At 40.0% G+C, this 20,103-nt stretch overlaps 2 protein-coding genes across 6 annotated transcripts in view; one reads left to right on the top strand and one right to left on the bottom strand.

The window, feature by feature from the left end:
• The window catches only part of ORC1 (origin recognition complex subunit 1), a 54,578-nt gene that overhangs the window by 27,986 nt on the left and 6,489 nt on the right, over positions 1-20,103 (bottom strand). For 3 of the 4 annotated variants that reach the window (XM_042997174.1, XM_042997176.1, XM_042997175.1), the window contains exons 2-3: positions 4,701-4,831; positions 362-465 (exon numbers count right to left, since the gene is read on the bottom strand). The gene's annotated coding sequence lies outside the window, so the exon portion shown is untranslated. Of the gene's footprint in view, positions 1-361; positions 466-4,468; positions 4,490-4,700; positions 4,832-20,103 lie in introns of those variants that run through there. The other variant, XM_007077423.3, reaches the window with a different exon arrangement.
• On the top strand, positions 4,984-19,407 carry PRPF38A (pre-mRNA processing factor 38A). Of its 2 annotated transcripts, none has more exons than XM_007077202.3 (10): positions 4,984-5,311; positions 7,581-7,740; positions 9,424-9,545; positions 11,040-11,125; positions 14,013-14,123; positions 16,922-17,034; positions 17,641-17,667; positions 17,764-17,873; positions 18,354-18,402; positions 19,216-19,407. In XM_007077202.3, exons 1-10 carry the CDS (start codon positions 5,182-5,184, stop codon positions 19,256-19,258), a joined length of 951 nt encoding a protein of 316 aa, XP_007077264.1. In that variant the 5' UTR covers positions 4,984-5,181; the 3' UTR covers positions 19,259-19,407. The 2 variants fall into 2 exon arrangements, with proteins under 2 accessions (XP_007077264.1, XP_007077265.1); XM_007077203.3 differs by having other exon boundaries at positions 4,986-5,311; positions 17,776-17,873.

A 20,103-nucleotide genomic window follows, 5' to 3' on the forward strand; every position in this document is an offset into this window, starting at 1 on the left:
TTAAAAAAAATAAAAAAGGTATTTTTTCCTATGCTTTGAGGAAACTAATTAGCAAAAAGAAGAAAAGATACTAAGTCATTAGTAAATACACAGCTTAGAAATGATGCCTAAATGATTGCTATTAAAAACATTAAGAATATTATATAATTCACACATAGTACTATTAAAATCAACCTAATTTTAATTAAGTACATCACAGAAATGAACAAATAGCAAAGACTAAGGAGTAAAAAAAGTAGGAGACTTGTGCTCAAATAAAAAGTGAATTTGGATTCATTATAACCAATAATCTCTTGGTAAAAATTAGTAAAACATTTTGAATCACAATAAATGTTCAAGGAAATACAGAACACTAACTTACCTTACAATATATGTTTCTTTTAATGGATGATCTAACTAACACAGAACTGTCAGTAGTAAACTTGGATGTTTTCACCTTTCCACAATGCAACCAGGCAAAATAGGCTACAGAGGTAACAAAAGATGCAAATAAATTACAGATCTCACTAAACTCTGCTATTAAAAAAAAAACAAAAACCTGGAATATCACTGAGAGTACTTTGCAGCAAACTGGTCTCCCTGAAAACTTTCTATAATTCCCAAATAATCTAAGTGTAGAATAAATCACCTGATTTGCCACTTTGACTATAATATTTGACTCCACTGAAACAACATTCTCATTCTTTCAACCCCCAAATTGGCAAAGAGAAGGACAACCACCTATAAGGTACTCATGTATACCTAAGGGAATCAAATCCAAGCTCTCAGCTTTTTAAAATACAGATGATATTTTAGCTTACTAAAGCAGACATCCTCCTTCAAAAACCAATCCAAGATAAAATTTCTAGGAGGTCATGAGCTATGATCAATGAGACCAGTATGTGGGGTGCCTGGGTGGCTCAGTCAGTTAAGCATCCAACTCGATTTCAGCTCAGGTCATGATCTCACGGTTCGTGGGATTGAGCTCCACACTGGGCTCTATGCTGACAGTGCAGAGCCTGCTTGCAATTCTCTCCTTCTCTCTGTCCCTCCCCACCTCAAAAGAATAAAAAATTTAAAAAATGAGACCAGTATACGGACATATATATACAAGGGTGGGTGGTTTACCCTAGGCTGAACAAACAGGGATACTGGAAGAAAGACTGTCTGGGCTTAGACATATAACCTGCCTCCCACTGGTCTATCACTATGCTTCAAGCCTGCTTTCCCAAACTTTAAGCAGATCAAGGTTGTTGGTGTCCTCGGATGTATTACACAGTTGCTGTTCTCTCTTCTTGCATATCTTTGCAGGGATGGCTCAGGTCTCAGCCCCAATCAAACTTTCTCAGATAGGCCTTCACTGATACCCAATGGAAAGTTACCCTGTTACTCCCTTATACTGTCCATCATGTTCCATTACCGCACCCTATGATCAAAGCAATAAACACTATATTAATTTCTTATTTATTGTACTTCCTATACTAGAATGTTAACTTCCAGGGGTGCCTGGGTGGCTCAGTCAGTTAAGCATCTGGCTCTTGATTTTGGCTCAGTTCATCAATTTCATGGATTCATGAGTTTGAGCCCCACATCAGGCTCTGTGCTGATGGCATCGAGCCTGCTTGGGATTCTCCCTCTTTCTGCCTCTCCCCTGCTCACACTCTCTCTCAAAATAAATAAACTTAAAAAAAAAAAAAAAAAGAATGTTAGCTTCCAAAAAGCACAGATATTGGGACCTTGTCTATCTTATTCATAACTGTATCCCCAGAGCCTAGGTTAGTACTCGGCACAAAAAAGGTGAATGAATGAATGAATGAATGAATGAAAAAACAAATTGATTTTAAAAATTGTCTGACTCTTGATTTTGGAACAGGTCATGATCTCATGGTTCATGAGCTCCATGGTGGGCTCCACGCTGACAGTGCAGAGCCCGCTTGGGATTCTCTCTCATTTCCTCTCTCTCCCTCTCCCCTGCTTGCATTCTCTCTTTCTCTCAAAATAAGTAAATAAACTTAAAAAAAAAAAAAAAAGGATTTAAAAAATCATTAGTGTCAATTAATACCAAGTGTGGTATGGACAGAGAACAGCCAGAAATCTCATACACTGCTGGAGGGCACGTAAATTGGTAAAACTGCTTTGGAAAATGGGCAGTATCTACTAAAACTGAACATATGAACATCCTATGACCCAGGAATTCCAACAGAATATACCCAATAGAAAAACATACAAACCATTGAAAGACATGAACCAGAATGTTCACAGCAGCTCTATACAGCAATGAAACTCAACAAACTATAACTGCACACATAGGGAAAAAATCTCACAAAGTAACAATGAACTAAAGAAATCAGACACCAGAAAATATCATACTATATCAATTCCATTTATATAAAGTTCAAAAATAGGTAAAAGTAACCTATGGTGTTAGAAGTCGTAATAGAAGGTAACCTAGGTGACTGAAAGGGAACATGGTGGGGAGGCCGGATGTTTCTGGGACGCTGGTCATGTTTCTTGATCTGCATGCTGGTTGCACAGGTATGTTTTCTTTAAGAAAATTCATTGACCTGTACATTTGATATGTTCACTTGTCTGTAAATATTTTTCAATGAAAAGTTCAAAAAATTAATGGAGAGTCCATCTAAAGAGGCAGCATAAGATGTCAAGCCTCTTTGTACTGTTATCCCACTTTCTTACCTTATGACCCAGCATTTCATCTCATCCACCATCAGCAGAGAGATCACCCAAGAGGGGTGATGAATGGGGTAGAAAGGCAGTCAGTCTGACTTGGCCTAGCAAAGGCTTTGGCTTCTAGGAGATACCCACAACAGACTTTCAATGTTGCAGATACCAGAAATCGGGAACATACATACCACCCAGTGCAGGGTGCCACACCCAAGGAAAACATAAGGGAGTTATGGTTGCAGTAAAAATGATAGCAGATACATATTGAGCCAATATTATGATAGAAGGTGGAGCCAAAACTCTATGAATTTATCTCATTTAATCCTCAAAATAATCCTAGAACAATGCTAGCACATACTAAGTGCACAGTAGGTACTCAATAATAAATATTTGCTGAATGAAAGGTAGGTGCTATTAGCCCTTCAAAATGATTAACTTGTCCTGGGGCACCTGGGTGGCTTGGTCAGTTAAGCGTCCGACTTCAGCTCAGGTCATGATCTCACAGTTCATGGGCCGGAGCCCTGCGTCAGGATGTGTTCACAGCTCAGAGCCTGGAGCCTGCTTTAGATTCTGTGTCTCTCTCTCTCTGCCCCCCCACCCCCCCACTCATGCTGTCTCTGTCTCTCAAAAAAGTGAATAAACGTTAAAAAATTTTTAAATGATTAACTTGTCTCAATGTTACTCTGGATGGCACAGCCTTAATTAGAACCCTGAGCAGCCAGATTCCAATGAACTCTAAACCACTTCAAAACCACTTCACTTTACAACACCTGTGTGAAAGTGGATACTGTTAATACATGCCTAAGAGAACTTGCTTCTGTTGTGCTTACTACAATAAGTCAGGCTTCCCAGGCCACTAACTGGGAAGTCAAATGTATCCCGATTTTCTTACCCACAACATGGGGATAATAATAGACTCTTCCTTCTATTCAACAAAAATTTTTAATCACCCATTGTGTGCCAGGCACTATTCTAGAATTAAGTGAGAAAATGCAAAAATGGTAAAAATCACTTCCCCACTCCCTAATCCCTTGCATTTATTTTTAAGAGATAGTGGTTCTTTTTTTTTTTTTTTTTTTTTTTAAATAATTTGATGAACGTTATGAAACTCTCATACAATTCACACAAAATTTTGCTTTTAATTTCAGGGGATTCATAAACCTTATAAAATCCACATATTGCCCTCTATTACGTTAAAAACTGTTGCAGAAGGACTTGGTAAATTATGCTGTCACATCGGAAACCTCCGTTGGCATTCACAAGTACCCAAAAACAGCACGGAAGAGGGTACCATTTTTACGGACAACTAAAAGAGAAAACTGACACATCTAATCATTGTAGTTTCGCAGATAGTAGCCCCGGATAGGAATCTCACATCTCATGTGTCTAAGTCCAGTGCTTTTTCCAACTGTGAAAACAGAAGGCCTTTCTATTCCGGGGTTAGCCTAGAGGAAGTAAAAGACGTGCCAGCAGACTTCTCTCCTAGAAAGAAGGTGGATGAGAGTCCAGCAGTTAAGAGCAGCTCATCTGGGGGTTAAAAAAAAAAAAAAAAAAAAAAAAAGACCTGGGTAGGAGCCCAGGCCTCTTACTCACAAAAAGCGACCGAGACAAGTCTCTCTCTGGGCTCAATTGATACATCCGTAAAATGGAGTCATAACTTCTGCTGCTTTGCCTTCCCTGTGGTGCTTGGTTCACCATGGCTCAAAGGAGGAAAAGATGCAAATGCATCACAAGGGCAAAGCCGATAGAAGATATGGTTACGATCATTAAATGAGAACCTCAGGGCGCTGTGGCCAGGAATACTCACGCTTTTCTGCTGTTGGCTTCCGGTTTCCCCAACTGCAAATTCTCCGTCCCTGACGGAGTGGGAAGCCTTTTACAAATCGGGATGTGGAAAAGAAGAATGTTCCTAATGGGCTTAGAATTTAACAGGCGCTTAGTAAATATATGCTGAACGAATCGATTGAGTGCGTCCACAGAGAAAAACCCGCAGTCCCCCTGGCTCAGATCCCCCTACAGCCCCGGAACTCCACACTCACCAGTTGCCTAAGCCCTCCGATTCCACCGTCTCTGCTTCAGGAGCTCGTGGAGCCGCAGCAATTCTAACCTGCCCCAGCTGGACTCCTCTTACAGCCACTGACCGCACGCCGGAGACAAAGCGGGAGCCTACCTGGGAAAGTAGAGAAGATGGTGAAAAGAAAATTTCGCGCCAAACGTCGTGGCCCCGCCCCCAGGCTGTCTCCACGTTCCGTCACCAGCCAGCCATCCAGCCCCGCCCACTTGGGAGGGGATGCACGCCGCTCGTCGGCAAACGTGCAGCAGCCATCATTGATTCGGTCAGCGACGCTGTTAAGCGGAGAGAAGTTCCTTTTCTTGCAGCATTTCCGGTATCAAGATGGTGGCTTCAGCTATTTAAAGACTTTCTGAACCCTTCTTCGTCCCTTTGTGGATTTTTTTTTTTTTAAACTGGATGTGACGCATTAAAGGAACCGACGGAAGTAGAACCGAAGGAGTTCGAAAATGGCGAACCGTACGGTGAAGGATGCGCATAGCATCCACGGCACCAATCCTCAGTATTTGGTGGAGAAGATCATTCGGACGCGAATCTACGAGTCTAAGTACTGGAAAGAGGAGTGCTTTGGACTGACGGGTGAGCGGGAGCGCGCGGACTCTTTTCCGCCGCCGTGTGGCCCAGTTCTGACTGGGCGCCTCCAAGACTGGCCCAAGGGGGTGAAACGGAGGGGAATCTGTCAGTCGTTCAGAAAAATCTGAGCGCCTACTATGTACCCAGTTTTGTGTTGATCTCTGGGGATACTTGTGAATATGCTAGCGCCTTAGTCGGAGGCATGTCTGAGTTGGGTTCTGTGGGTCTTTCCATATTTCATAATTATCTGCTGAGTTCCCAAACATTGTTAAGCTCGGGGACCCTAAAGTTCTTAAAGGAACGTTAACATACCTGATACCCAACTCATGGTCTTACTGTCCCTAAATCTGGACCATTTGCAGTATTTCCACGTTCGGATCCTAATATAAATATCAGTTCTTCAGAGAAGAACTGGTAGTCTTTCAGTCTTTGAATTTTGGCTCCTCATTTTAGTAGCTCTGTTACCCAGTGAACCATGGCTGCTTCTTACTGTAAAATGAGTTTAATGCCCACCTCAAAGGTTTGTTCTAAGGGCGAAATACAATAATGTACAAAAAGTATGGGGCTCTCTGGGTGGCTCAGTCGGTTAAGCCTTCCACTTGGCTCAGATCATGATCTCATGGTTCCTGGGTTCGAGCCCCCACATGGGGCTCTGCGCTGACAGTACAGAGCCTGCTTGGGATTCTCTCTCTGCCCCTCTGTCTATGCCCCTCCTCCACTCGCACTTTCTCTCTCAAAATAAATAAACTTTAAAAAGAAGTACAAGAAGTATTTGGTATAGGGGCGCCTGGGTGGCTTAGTGGTTAAGCTTCCCACCCTTGGTTTCTGCTCAGTCATGATCCCAGGGTTGGTGGGATGGATCCCCTGCCTTGGGTTCTTCCTCTGTCAGCAGGGAGCCTGCTTGGGATTTTCTCTCCCAATCAGTCTGTCCCTCCCTCACCTACTGCTGCCGCCGCACCTGTGCTTTCTCTCTTTGGAAATAAGTAAACTTTAAAAAAAACAAAAAACAAAGTTACAGGTAAATATTTTAAGAAGTATCCAGCAGTGTGCTAGTTGTTGTTACCTATGCCATTACTGTTAACTCCACCTATGCCATTACTGTTGTTGCCACCACTGCTAACTGTGTGTCCATGGACAAGTCATATTGTTTCTCTCAGTCGCCATTAAATTTTGGAGTCCTGTCAATTTTGGGGCCTTTTCTCATTACATAATTCTCTCCTTGGATGATCTCCGCACTGTAGTTACATGTTATATGTAGATACCTTCAAATTTATCTCTCCCTCTGAGATCTAAATCTCTTGATTCCAAAACATGCCAACTCGGTATGTCCAAAAGTTGACTCATGATCTTTTCTCCCCCAACACTAAGATTATGTTCCCGTCATATAATTTTATGCATCCTGCATCTTCTTTCAACTGTTCATCACAATTTCAATTATTTTTTCAATGCTTTCTGCCTTGCCAGACTGTAAACTCTGTAAGAGTAGTAATTTTGTCCTTCTTTATCCCTTTACCTGTTTCTCTAGTATTTAGCACCCGGCTATAAGTTGTCAACTGTAATGTTGAATGAATTAATATAGAATTTATCGTAAAGGAACTTGAAATCTGATTTATAAGACACTAATGGTGTCTCTCATACATTATTTGCTGTGTGTCAGGTGTTAACATTTGTTTTGTCTCACTTGATTGTCACTATAGCCCTTAAACTTTGTACCTTTATTATTCAGATTTGAAATGACAGGTTAAAAAAGTAAAATGACTTGTCCTAGTTCACACAGCTTGTGTTTGATTTTGAAAACACTTGTGAAAGATAAGGGTTATGTAGTTATAGAGTGGTTTGTTGTTGTTATTTAACTCTTGATCTGGCAGTTTTTTGGCAAACGATGGTGACAAGCATGGACTCTGAAATTAGACTCCTTACATGTATATCCAGGCCCTGCTACTCTCTGGCTGTGCACCTTGAGCAAGTCACTTAACCTTTCTTAGCCCTCATTTTTCTTAGCTGAAAACAGCCTCAGTGCAGGAACTTCAGAGCTTGCGAAGATTGAGATTATATGAAATGCTTAGCAGAGTATCTCGCATATAGTGACACTTCAGTGTATATTGGCTGCTGTTGTTATTCCTACTCAGACATGCTTATTCTCCTAATACGAAATTATTGATTAGTATGCAGGAGTACCAAAGCTTGAACTAACTTCTCTCCACTTCACACTGGGAAAAGCTGGGCCTAATGTGTCTGAGATGCCACTTTATTTTGTTTTTGTTTTTGTTTTTAGCTGAACTTGTAGTCGATAAAGCCATGGAGTTGAGGTTTGTGGGTGGTGTCTATGGTGGCAACATAAAGCCAACTCCCTTTCTGTGTTTGACCTTGAAGATGCTTCAAATTCAACCCGAGAAGGATATCATTGTAGAGTTTATCAAAAATGAAGATTTCAAGTGAGTGAAATGTTGACTAGCTAATATAAAAGCTTCAATTTCAGTGATCCAGAATTTGGCTTTGGTTAAGAAGAGTGAAAGCAATTTATCTTATTTCTACAGAGTTCCACCCTACAGACTTTGCTCCTGAGTTCTTGAGTTTGTATTTTGTTTGTTCTGATGGTTTTGATCTTCTTTACATTCCTAGTCTTGCCACCCAAAAAGCATTTCACAAATTCACTGAACATAGATTAAGCAGAAGTGAGTGCCTAATATGTTGGTAACACTGGATGCTCAAAGATGAAGAAAACTACATTGTGTGGTAAACAAATAGGAAAACTTTCATGTAGATATAGGTTCATGTCCAGACTCTGTTACTTATTGTGACCTTGGAGAAGTTACTACATTTTCTGAGCTTTATTTATCTGTAAAATGGAGATGAGGATACCAATTCAGGATTGATATGAGAGTTAAAAAAGATAGTGCTGGGGGGCCTAGGTGGTGCCTGAGCCCTGACTCATGGTTATGGCATCGAGCCCTGTGTCAGGGTCTGTGCTAAGTGTGGAGCCTGCTTAAGATTCTCTCCCTCCCTCTGCCCTTCTCCCCACTTGTGCATTCTTCTCTCTCTGAAATAAAATTTAAAATTTTATTTAAAAAAGATAGTGCAGTGCCTGTCGCATGGTAAACACCCCCAAAATGTAAGCTGCTTGTACTATTTTATTATTCATTCTCAAGGAGCTCACAGACAAGTATAGGAGACAGACATGATAGCTTATTAGGTGCCACCCTCTATTCTAAGGGAGTTACATATAGGTATTTAACCTTCACAACAACCCTATAAAGTTATTACCCCTGTCATACAGGGGAGGAAACCTAGCACAGAGAAATTAAGTAATTTCCTCAAGGTCAAACAGCTAGTAAGTGGCAAAGCTGGCTTCAGTGTACACATTCTTTTGTACTTTATTCTGTTTGTCATATAAAGAAACTGCTGAGTTTGAAATGCCTACTAGTTACTACAAGTGTAGATTTGAGTGGGTAGTTGGATACAGGAGAAAAGAAAAAGGAATTTTAACAAAACATTAACAGCTAGAAAATAGCTAACTTTTATTAGGCACTATATGCTATGCTTAGCACTACATGCACATTTCTCACTAAATACACCAAGCCATTAAATTAGGCATTATCATCTCCATTTTACAAGGATTGAGAAAGTAAGTAACTTGCTTAATGTAACAAAATCAGTAAGTTATGGACTCAGAATGGTAACCTAGATGACTTTGACTTTTTTCCAGAACCAGCCTTCTATGCTGCCTAGCAACAATTTATATATTCACATCTATGTATATTATTTCTTGTATTGTTAGTAAATATATATGTCCTGTTGTTAAATTCAGTATCTGATTTGATTCTTACAGCAATCCTGTGAGGTAAATAAGTTCTATCTTCATGTTACATAGACTCTGAAAGTTGATCAACATGTCCCAAGTTCCCACAGCAAGTAAATGGTAGAATGGGAACTTGACGCCAGGTCTCCATATTTTAACTATCTTTCTGCTGCCCTATGTTGCCTCTAAAATTGCGGTTTTCTCATATGCCAAAGAAGAGAAAGAACTTGTTCATCCACTACTGATATGAAAAAAGGCAGGTGTGAAACTCAAGAATTTTTTTGAATGGCCTGTAGCTTCATTGTCCTCTGTCTGTCAGGTATGTCCGCATGTTGGGAGCACTTTACATGAGGCTGACAGGCACTGCAATTGATTGCTACAAGTACTTAGAGCCTCTGTACAACGACTATCGAAAAATCAAGAGCCAGAACCGAAATGGGGGTGAGTATGTTGCCAAATGTCTGGACCTTCCTCCCTGAACCAGTTTTTATTTCACCAGTATCTCTCCCTTCACATTGTAACATACGTTGTGAATGTTCCTCTTCATCCATTACATTACCATCTTCATTCAGCTTCTCCACCACCTGCACGGAGTACTCCATCAGACTTTCTGTTAGCCTTACCCAATCTGTCCCTGGTTGCCTACCTTTTCAATTGCATCTTGTGTCAATCTCAGCCTTCCATCATGTGTTCCCTCCACATGTGCTCCATCCCATAAGATCTACCTTTAGAATGACCTCTGTAAAAGCCTTCCCCAAACCTCCCAAAGTTAGTTTTCCCTGTGTTATATCATTACAGTTATTTTTAGTGGTGTCTCTTCTAGCACTTTATTTCACACTACAGTATAGGTTAAGTATACTTCTACTTCTGTAGGAATCCCCTGAAAAATAGTGTGTCCAATGGGGGCAGCTCCATACATTTTACAAAAAGGTATTTTTTGTGGTAGAGTGGGATTCAGGGTAATACAGTCAAAATATTTTTCTTCTCACTTAGTGTCATAACCAAAGATTAGGAACATTTGCCTTTCCCTTCTAGATGTAACATTAAGCAGTAGAAAGTTAAGATTTTGGTGTTTTACTTTAAATTTTATTAACTTGTTAATTTGTTTATTGAATAAATACATAGTAACTACCAATATCATGCCAGATTCTGTGCTAATACTGGAAATAACATGGTGAACAAGGTGGACATGGTCATGGCCATCATGGAATTACTTATTTATGATTATACTATGTTAAACTAAGATGGGGTTTCTCAACCTATTGACAGTTTGATCCAGATGATTCTTTGTTGTGGGGAGCTGTCCAGCCCATTGTAGGATGTTTAGCCATTATCCCTGGACTCTACCCACTAAGATGCCAGTAGCATCCCCATTAGTTGTGGGTAGCAAAGTAACCCCTGGTTGAGAACCACTGAACTAAGGTAATGTTTATGATAATCCTGAAAAGGCTATTGTTTACCATATAAGATACATGTTCTATATTTAAAAACATAGTGCGTTCACATAAGAATTTGTACTTGAGTTATATGATCTGTTCAAGAACATCACCCCTATACAATTCAGGACTGTTTGCGCTTGCTTTTGTGTTGGGTCTCCTGCTAATTCGGACAGCTTTATTCATCCCTTTATCGCCAGCTCTAAGAAGAGGCCTGTTTCATAGATGGCCTCAGTAGAGGTGAACTGAATGAATGAAGATAAGTGATGACAAGGCTGTGAATGGCTATAGTTTGAGCCAGGTTTGTCAGTAATCCCTTCTCTGTAACTGCCACACTGAATAGCTTTACTAATGAATATGCAGGAAGGGGAGGCTGCAGAGGGTTTACACTTTCTATACCAAGTACTCTATATTTTACATATAGAGTCTTAAACTTCTTTTACTTGTTGGCTATATAAATTTATTTCCAAGTTGCTTAAGCTTATGACTTTTCTTTCAGAGTTTGAACTGATGCATGTGGATGAGTTTATTGATGAACTGCTGCACAGTGAGAGAGTCTGTGATATCATTCTACCCCGGCTACAGGTAAAAGATAAAGGTCTCTTATCAGAGTCGCCCTTCTCTCCCCAAGACAGGCAGACAGACAAGTACACATACATAATAAAACACCGGAGCTCTAGGATCCTAGGGGCCCTCTTATTAAGCAGTCTTACTACTATGAAAAAGGGGATTGAGAGTGAAAGGAAAACAGATAAAGTATTTGAAGAGTAGGGCTTTAAAAGTGAGTTAACACAGCAAGACTTTCTTCTTTAAAATATTATAAGGAAATTGCAGGATATAAAACAGGAGAGTCAGGAGTGGTAGACTGAGATCTGAACCCCTTAAATATCCTTTATAACCCTGCTCCCTTCCCTAATGATTATCCATGTAGCACCTTTCAGGAATGGGTTTTGCAGACTATGATTTTAAACCTACTGTCATAAAGTACATAGGGAAAACAGATAAAGTAGGTTGCCTAAAGAGAAAGGGAATGGTCTGTAATGGAGAAATGAGCAGGGAATTAGGAGATTAAATTTCTGGGTTGTTGTTATAGCTGACTAGCTGTGGGACCTGGTTTTATTTTCCCATCTATAAAATAGGGAAATTAGACTACTTCAGTGGTCTTTAACATGCTCTATGGAACTGTTTTAAGGCTACGGAGAGCAATAAGAGGAAAAAGCCCACATATTCAATCACAGCAACTCCTTTTTTCTCCAAGTTACATACTGGGCTTGAGAGTGAGATTTCATTTGAACAAAGACTTTTGCTCTTTTAAATGGCTTTATTATTAAAGTGTAACTGACATACATTAAACTACATACAATTTGATAAGTGTACAATTTGGTAAGTTTTGCCATATGTATACACCCTTGAAACTGTCCTCACAATCAAAAATAGTGAACATATCCATTATCCCAAAAGTTTCCTTTTTTCCTTTTGGGTAATCCCTTCCTTCCCTTCTCCCTCACCCTTAAGCAACCATTGATATGCTGTCACAGGAAGATTAGTTTGTGTTTTGGAATTGATACAGTATATACTCTTCTTTTTTTGTCTTTCACTCAGCAAAGTAATATTTATTTCATAATAATTACTTCAAAGTAGGGAATAGAGTGAAATGCAGGTATCTGATAAACGGGTCAGATGAGGCAGCAAATCAGCTGGATAAAAAGCAGTTGGTAGGTAAGTGCTCACATTTAAATGCAGTGAACCAATTCTTCCTCTATAGTGACCCAGTTAAAGGAACCTATAAAATAAAAATCCTGAAAATGAGTGTGATATATACTTCCTGTTATGTATTGGCTATTGTAGACTGTAGTAAAGAGAGTAAGATTTCGGGGTGCCTGGGTGGCTCAGTAGTTGGTTAAGCACCTGACTCTTGATTTCAGCTCAGGTTATAATCTCACCATTCATGACACTGAGCCCTGTGTCGGGCTCTGCACTGACAGCACAGAGCCTGCTTAGGGTTCTCTCTCTCCCTCTCCCTCTCTCTCAAAATAAATAAACTCTAAAAAAAAGAGTAAGATTTCAAAACTGAAAGCGTGCTTTCAGGGCCCGGTTCTCACACTTCATTATGATTATGTTAGCAATCGTTATTAGCTGCTATCATTTTTAAAAATACTACAAGAAATGGATTACTTTCAAGTGCAATCAGTTTGTAGCCAAAGGATTGAAAGTCCATTCAGCTTTAAGCAAGACTATTGGTGTAAAGAAGATGGTCTGCATAGAGTCTAGAAGACCACAAAACATGCACTGAGAGAGAAAATTGAAATCTGACTGATGTATATCACCAAGAAGTGTGGTCTGGTGTGGGCCTCTATCTGTTCTGGATGAAGTGATCCTTAACACTTTCTTTTGTTCTGATTCTGTCCTTGGTAAGTACCTCATCAATTTAGCTTCTGATGTGCCTGGACATTGACAACAAGCTGCTCTGGGATGAATTCAAATTTCATCAAACACAAATACAATGAATTAATATAGTGATTTTAGTAGCTTCTGAGTCTTGTGAGCATTAGGGATTTGGGATGCCCTGTCTGATGCAGTCTTAGATCACAACTGATCACAAACTGGTAATCCTGTGACTGGAGGGCCTTCTTCCAAGGAGCTCTTTAATGAGGTATTGACTTCACTGAGTGGCATCTTTGTCTCATTTCTCTCAAACTTCATAGAATTTTGTTAGGGATGAGTGAGATGTAAGCTAGATATTACTATTTATTCTAGGGCTGTCCAACATTCTTTATGTCCTAGACAGGAGAAAATGGTAAAGGGATCTTATGACCCAGCAAGTCCATTTGGCATTTTTTAACTCATCTTTGCCTTTCAGTTCCTTAATCATAGATAAGCCTGCTAAGTCACATCTCAGAAGAAAATGGAATCAGGAGTCCCAGTGTTCACACTGAATGACTCACACTGAACTGTATAGACAGTTCTCTAAATCCTGAGTCAGGTAGAGAGTTGGTGGTATTCCAGAGCAGGACCCAAGGCACTCTTTAGTCGCCAAACTGGGCTGAGCCTCAGTGGGTCTCTTAGGGGAGATTCTGCTCTGAGCCCCTGTTGCAACTACCAGCCACCAGAGTCACAGCTGTGAACATACTGGTCCTTGTATATGAGGCTCCATTTTTTATTCAAGGCTATACCTATACGGCTTGATATTTCAGTGACTGGAAGAGTAAAAGACCACAGAGAATAAGCCAACAGAAAATGAAGTTGTTACCTTCAACTTTGTATTTATGTGTTTACAGGGGGATATGTGAGTATTGGTTCCAAGTATGTTAGATTCCTTAGGAAAATCTTGAACTGTCTAGGATGTCTTTGAAATGAAATTGCCTCAGCTGTTGCTCCCTAGTCTTCCTGTCAATCCCAGAAGCCCAGTGTTGGGGCTTCAAGACATAGATGAGAGAACAAGGCCCTCTAACTCTCATTATGCTTTCCATAGAAACGCTATGTGCTAGAGGAAGCTGAGCAACTGGAGCCTCGGGTTAGTGCTCTAGAAGAGGACATGGATGATGTGGAGTCCAGTGAAGAGGAAGAAGAGGAAGATGAGAAGGTCAGGCTCTCTGGGAGCTTAACAGTTGAAGGAGGGATAATTATGGGGAAGGGATGGGGGAATGGTCCTTTCTTGTTTTGTTTTCAGACTTTACTTTTTAACTTTCTTTAACCAAAAAATATGATATTTAAGAGTATGAGCATTGAATTAAATAGACTTTGATTCGTATCTCAGCTCTCCACAATCTTGTGCAAATTAATTTCAGTCTTTTCTTTTGTAAAGCAAGGCTAATGATACCTTTCTCTTAGGATTGTTATGGATATTAATAAAAGGATATATACAACGCCCTTAGCACAGTACTGGGACATTATAATTGCCTCATAGTTGGCAGCTATTTAAATAAATACTTAGGACAAGAATAATAATACTGTGCATAGTTGAACCTATCCTAAGGAGTAAGCCTAGTTTAGAAAAAGAAAATACCTGAGGTGCCTGGGTGGCTCTGTCAGTTAAGTGTCCAACTTTGGCTCAGGTCATGATCTCACGGTCAGTGAGTTCAAGTCCCACGTTGGGCTCTGTGCTAACAGCTTAGAGCCTGGAGCCTGCTTTGGATTCTGTGTCTCCCTCTCTCTCTGCCCCTCCCCACCTTGCACACATGCTCTCTCTTGCTCTCTCTAATAAACATTAAAAAAATTTTTTTAAAGAAAAATACCTACTGCATGATCGTGTTCTTTACTAGTTATAATGCTGAAAAATTGAAAGGAACCCAGCTGTCAGGGAGCACTCAGGTAAACTATTAAAACTATTAGCCATTAAAACTGTTATGAAAAGTACTGTATATGATAATGTAGAAGTATTTATGGTTGAATTAGAAAAGAAGGATCTGAAACATTTGTGATTAAAATATGTATAAAAAAAGGCTGGGGGGGGAAACAAGAAATGCTGGATTATGGATTCTGACTGCAAATGGAAGTGTAGTTCTGAGCCAGTAGGCTCCCTTTAAGGTGAGTGCCAACAGAAACATTCATGAATTGAAAGCCATGCAAGGCTGAGGTGCTCTTATGTGGTGAGTAAACCAAAAGTAGGCATTCTGTTTTTCTTTTCTTTTTTTTTCTTTTAAAGTTTATTTATTTTGAGTGAGAGAAAGCACAAGCGGGGTAGGAGCAGAGAGAGAGGGAGAGAGAAAATCCCAAGCAAGCTCTGCATTTAATGCAGTGCCCAGTGCAGAGCTCGATCTCCTGAATGCTGAGATAATGACTTGAGCCAAAATCAAGAGTCAGACACTTAACCAAAAGAGCCACCCAGGCACTCCTGTTTTTCCACTTTTTTGATGGAAAATTTCAATCACGTGCTAAAGTGGAGAATGTGCCTCCATTTATCCATTACCTAGCCTCCATGATATCAACTCAGCCATTTTATTTCTTATGTGTATCTATACCAAATTGCCCCCACACCAATTTTCTTGACCTATATCACAGCTATCCTGTATTTCATCCGTATTTCAGACAAGGCCTAACTGTGATACCATTAGCACCTCCAAATTAACAGTAATTCTTTAATATCAGATATTCAGTGTTGAAATTAAAACTATATGTTAACTAGAATTTAAATTAACCTTGAAACAAGGAAAAAGACAAATATTCAGGATTCACATATCCCCAATTGCCCTATATTTTTTAGGTTTGAATTAGTATTCAAAAGAGCCATAAAACAGGTCGTTATTCTATACAGATTTTTACAACCTGTGTTTTTCTGATATTTCCTATAAACAAATTCTTAGATCTTATATTTCCTATAAACAAATTCTTAGATCTGAAGGTTCAGTTGGATTTGAGGTACTTAGAGTAGAGCAACACTACTTTATAGGTACTGGTGTGTACTTCCCCAAGGGTGAGCAAAGTCTGGCTGTCCTTTTTTGTCAGATTAGGAGCTATGGTGCCTAGATGATCTCTGCCTAGACCCATTAGCGGTTGTAAGATGGTGATACTCTAATTTGTCTTTTCATCATTTGTTACCTAAAACATTGCTGTAAAGAGAAATCTCCCACATCAACACTTAATTTTTCCTAGGTACAGTTGATATAGAAAAAAAGATCAATACTTGATTATTTCTCTTTATCAGTTTCTAAAATAATTAGTTGACTCCATAGTATCCTCCCAATGTGATCAATGTGCTTTTGTGCCTGGTAACATTGTGAACTCATGGATTTAAGCAAATTGGATGTTTGGAACCATCATGGTCCTTGCTGATGCTGAAACTGTCCCCGCCTCAAGTGGGGGACCCCCAACTTGACTCAGGAGACTGATATAATCATGGTAATCTCAGCCTCCTTGCTTCTGATACATTCTAGTCATGTCTTCAAAGCTTCTGCCCCAAACCTGAAATTAGCCATTTTTCCAGGGAGCCCTTGGTTTCACTTAAAGGGATAATGGTATTTAGATACCACAGTCTGGGCACTATAAATGCTCATTGCTATGGGTTTGGTCAATATCTCTAGGTCTTTACAGTTGGCAGACCTGGAGGAAATTTTTAAGATTTAAGTACAGCATGAGTTTATACTTTAATCTTCTTGATCTTACATCTGTATCTCTTCTTTCTCATTGGAAATCCAGCTTCTTAAGGAGATAAACAGAATTACTTCTCACTATTCTCACATTGTCCCAGAATAAAGGTACCAACACTAGAATAATAGTGGGATTATTGGAAACCATTCAGTTTATTTGGTAGTTCTTTTTGTCCTTAGGGTTCTCTATGTATTTGTTGTTTTAAAGTCACTTGGAGGTGGAATTTGGGCCAGGATGAGGAGGGGGTGTATATACTGTTCCTAAATGGTTCTGTGTAAGTTATCTCTTTTCCAGTTGGAGAGAGTGCCATCACCTGATCATCGCCGGAGAAGCTACCGAGACTTGGACAAGCCCCGTCGTTCTCCCACACTGCGCTACAGGAGGAGTAGAAGCCGGTCTCCCAGAAGGTAAGGCCCTAGTCATTGGCCTCTTCCAGAGAGACTTTTAGCACGGTAGCAAAGAAGTTTGGACGTCAAAGAAGGAAAAAATTCAGATTGTGAAGAATGTTTGCCTAGTGTATTAATTGCTATAGAACAACCACCTGCAAAACCTCTGTGGCAGACAGTAACCATTTATGTAGTTCACAAGGCTATAGTCAGTGATTTGAAGCTGGGCTAGAATAGAATAGGCAGTGTAAGTTCACTCACCCATTTTGTGGTCAGCTGTCTGTTGGCTAGTATAAGATGGCTTTTAACTAAGATGACTGAGGCAACTCATCTCTTCTCCATGTGTCTCACTCTAGGCTAAGTTAGGCATGTTCTCATGGCAGTGGTAGAATTCAAGAGCAGACAGCCTCAGTCACATAAGTTTCCTTCCAGTATCTGTTAGTATCCCATCTGCGAATACCCCATTGGCAAAGCAGATGACATGGCCAATCCCAGACTTAGAGTGGGAGGGTGTTAATAAAAAGTTACAGAGCAAAGGGCATGGATACGAGTGAAGAATTTGGACAGTTTTTGGAATCTACAACTGCAGTGCACCTACTAAGGTTTTCCTCTTTTCTCTCTGTATAGGCGGAGTAGGTCTCCTAAAAGGAGGAGGTAAGCCTTCAGTTGATTTGTAATGAAAGATAGGGTTTTGGGGAAGGGGGGGTGCTGTTGTGGTGAATATATTGTCAGATAAAGGAATCTGACCAGTCATCTCCACAGCCCCTCCCCTCGCCGAGAAAGGCATCGGAGCAAAAGTCCAAGGCGTCACCGCAGCAGGTCTCGAGATAGAAGGCACAGATCCCGCTCCAAGTCTCCAGGTATAGCCTTTGGGCCTTTTGCTATTGGTTGTCTTAAAGAACTGTAATTAGCCTAGTCAGCCTCCTGCAGTACAGAAATGCCTGACTGTATTATTGCTTGAAAAGAAAAGGAAATGAACTTAGAATATGAAAGTTAAGAGTTCACATCTTGACTCTCCTTTATAAGATTTGCTAAAAAGATGATGAGCTTCAGTTTTTTCATCTGAAATTATAGGAACACCACCCAACAGAGTAGTGGTAAATAAATGTGATTTTTGTGAAATCAGCCATAAAGCCTTGAATGTATATAAAGTAGGTTCAGTTCTTCTGACCACCGCCCCCACAACACACACATTTCAGAGAAGTGCTACCAACAAGAGCTGTCTCTAGCATAAGCCAAAAAAAATATTAAGCCAATTAAAGGGGTTGGGGGAAGTGAAAGTGCCAGTGAGGGAGTAGGTAGGTAGAATACCACTCATCCAGTGGCCCTTTCTTCCCTAGGTCATCACCGTAGTCACAGACATAGGAGCCACTCAAAGTCTCCTGAAAGGTATGGACTGATCTCTATTTTGACTTAAGAATTTTTTCTTTATTCAGAAATTAAAGCCCCAATCATAACTAAGTTAGACCTGAAGTTTTGTTTTGATGGGAATATTTAGGAATTTTCCTTTATTACAGGACAAAATTGGCCTTTTGCCCTGAGAATTTTTAGAACTATGTATGTTTCGTGTTCGTTTGTTTTTTCCTCATAGGATTACAGCTTTGGATAGTGGTAAGGGCATGAGCTTTGGTCTCAGGAGACCTGTGATTAAATCCCAACTTTTAACACCTAACAGTTGAGTGACATTGGACAAAGTCACTTTCATTTGATAAATTTTCATTAGAAACCTCTATATGCTATTATACTCTGTCAGGTGCACTCTTAACCTCTCAGAGCCCATTTTCTCAATGGCAAATTTTGGATAGTAATGCCTCACTCAGTGTTGCTCTGAGACAGTACACCAAGCACATTTAATAAATATTAGGTATTGGGGTGCCTGGGTGGCTCAGTCAGTTGAGCATCTGACTTTGGCTCAGGGCATGATCTCACAGCTCATAGGTTTGAGCCCCGCATCGGACTCTGTGCTAACAGCTCGGAGCCTGGAGACTGCTTCTGATTCTGTGCCTCCCTCTCTCTCTACCCCTAACCTACTCCCATTCTTTCTCTGTCTCTCTCAAAAATAAATAAACATTAAAAAATAATAATAAATAAATATTAGGTATCTCCATCCCCGTCAGTATCTGCATGCCCCTGTCTTCCTCAGAAGTTCTTGCCTAGCTCCTTTAACACCTGTATTACGATTTGTATGTGTTACCATTTCAGATCTAAGAAAAGCCACAAGAAGAGCCGGAGAGGGAATGAGTAATGGACTCAGTTTGGTTTTAGTCCAAATGGCCTCATGTGGATCTGAAGTCACCTGTCTATGTGGAAGTATCAAGACCTACACCTTAGGCAGCTATGAGAATATTTTAGCTCTTTTTAACCAAGTTTCTCCACTTTTTTTTTTTTTTTAAATGAAAGAGGTGCTGAGTTTTGTATCGCTCTTTGAATCATAATCCACATTTGAGGGATAGCACTTCCCAAGGGCTGCTTTCGACCCCTCTGTACAACCAACCTTGACTGTACTCAACTTTGTAAGGGATTTGAGGGGTGGAGAGGATGAATGGCAAGGAGAGGATGTGGCTGCATGGTGACCCTTTTGTTATTAAATTTTACACATCCACTTTCCGTATTTCTGTAGTTTAGTTTTGGTTTGCTCCGTAATTAGAACTGTTCTGAGAATCCTGAGATTTGTGCTGCTGCTGTTACACTCAAAACTCAAGTCAGTAAAACCTATTCTCTCCCAGACTTTTTTTCAGCAGCACTACGTAATAAACATGAAAACTGATGAGTTAGCAGCAGCTTTGTAAGAACAGAATGTATTCAAATGTTAAGACTTCTTCTGGATCATTTAATCCAGTTGCATTGAACAGTTCAACAATGGAACTTAACACCTTTTACACAACATTCTTATATGTTTTTTCTTCCTCATAAGCCTTGAATTCTAGGTTATGGTGCTCAGCCTTTACCTTGAAAAGACTGTCATTATTTTCCAAGTTTAGTCGGTAGCAGTGGGCCTATAAGATTGAAAAGGAGAGTTAAGTATCTAATACCATTCACGGTTTTGACTTCATTTGCTGGCAAACAGTGCCATTTATTCACAAAGTTAGA

The sequence above is a fragment of the Panthera tigris genome, chromosome C1 (assembly GCF_018350195.1).
Source record: "Panthera tigris isolate Pti1 chromosome C1, P.tigris_Pti1_mat1.1, whole genome shotgun sequence".
Lineage (NCBI taxonomy): Eukaryota > Metazoa > Chordata > Mammalia > Carnivora > Felidae > Panthera > Panthera tigris.

Excerpts from the sequence above, each read along its gene's own strand:
- PRPF38A (XM_007077202.3), top strand. The coding sequence starts at position 5,182 with ATGGCGAACCGTACGGTGAAGGATGCGCATAGCATCCACGGCACCAAT. Across the intron at positions 17,035-17,640 it reads AGAAGCCGGTCTCCCAGAAG|GCGGAGTAGGTCTCCTAAAA; the intron begins GTAAGGCCCTAG and ends CTCTCTGTATAG. Across the intron at positions 18,403-19,215 it reads CACTCAAAGTCTCCTGAAAG|ATCTAAGAAAAGCCACAAGA; the intron begins GTATGGACTGAT and ends TTACCATTTCAG.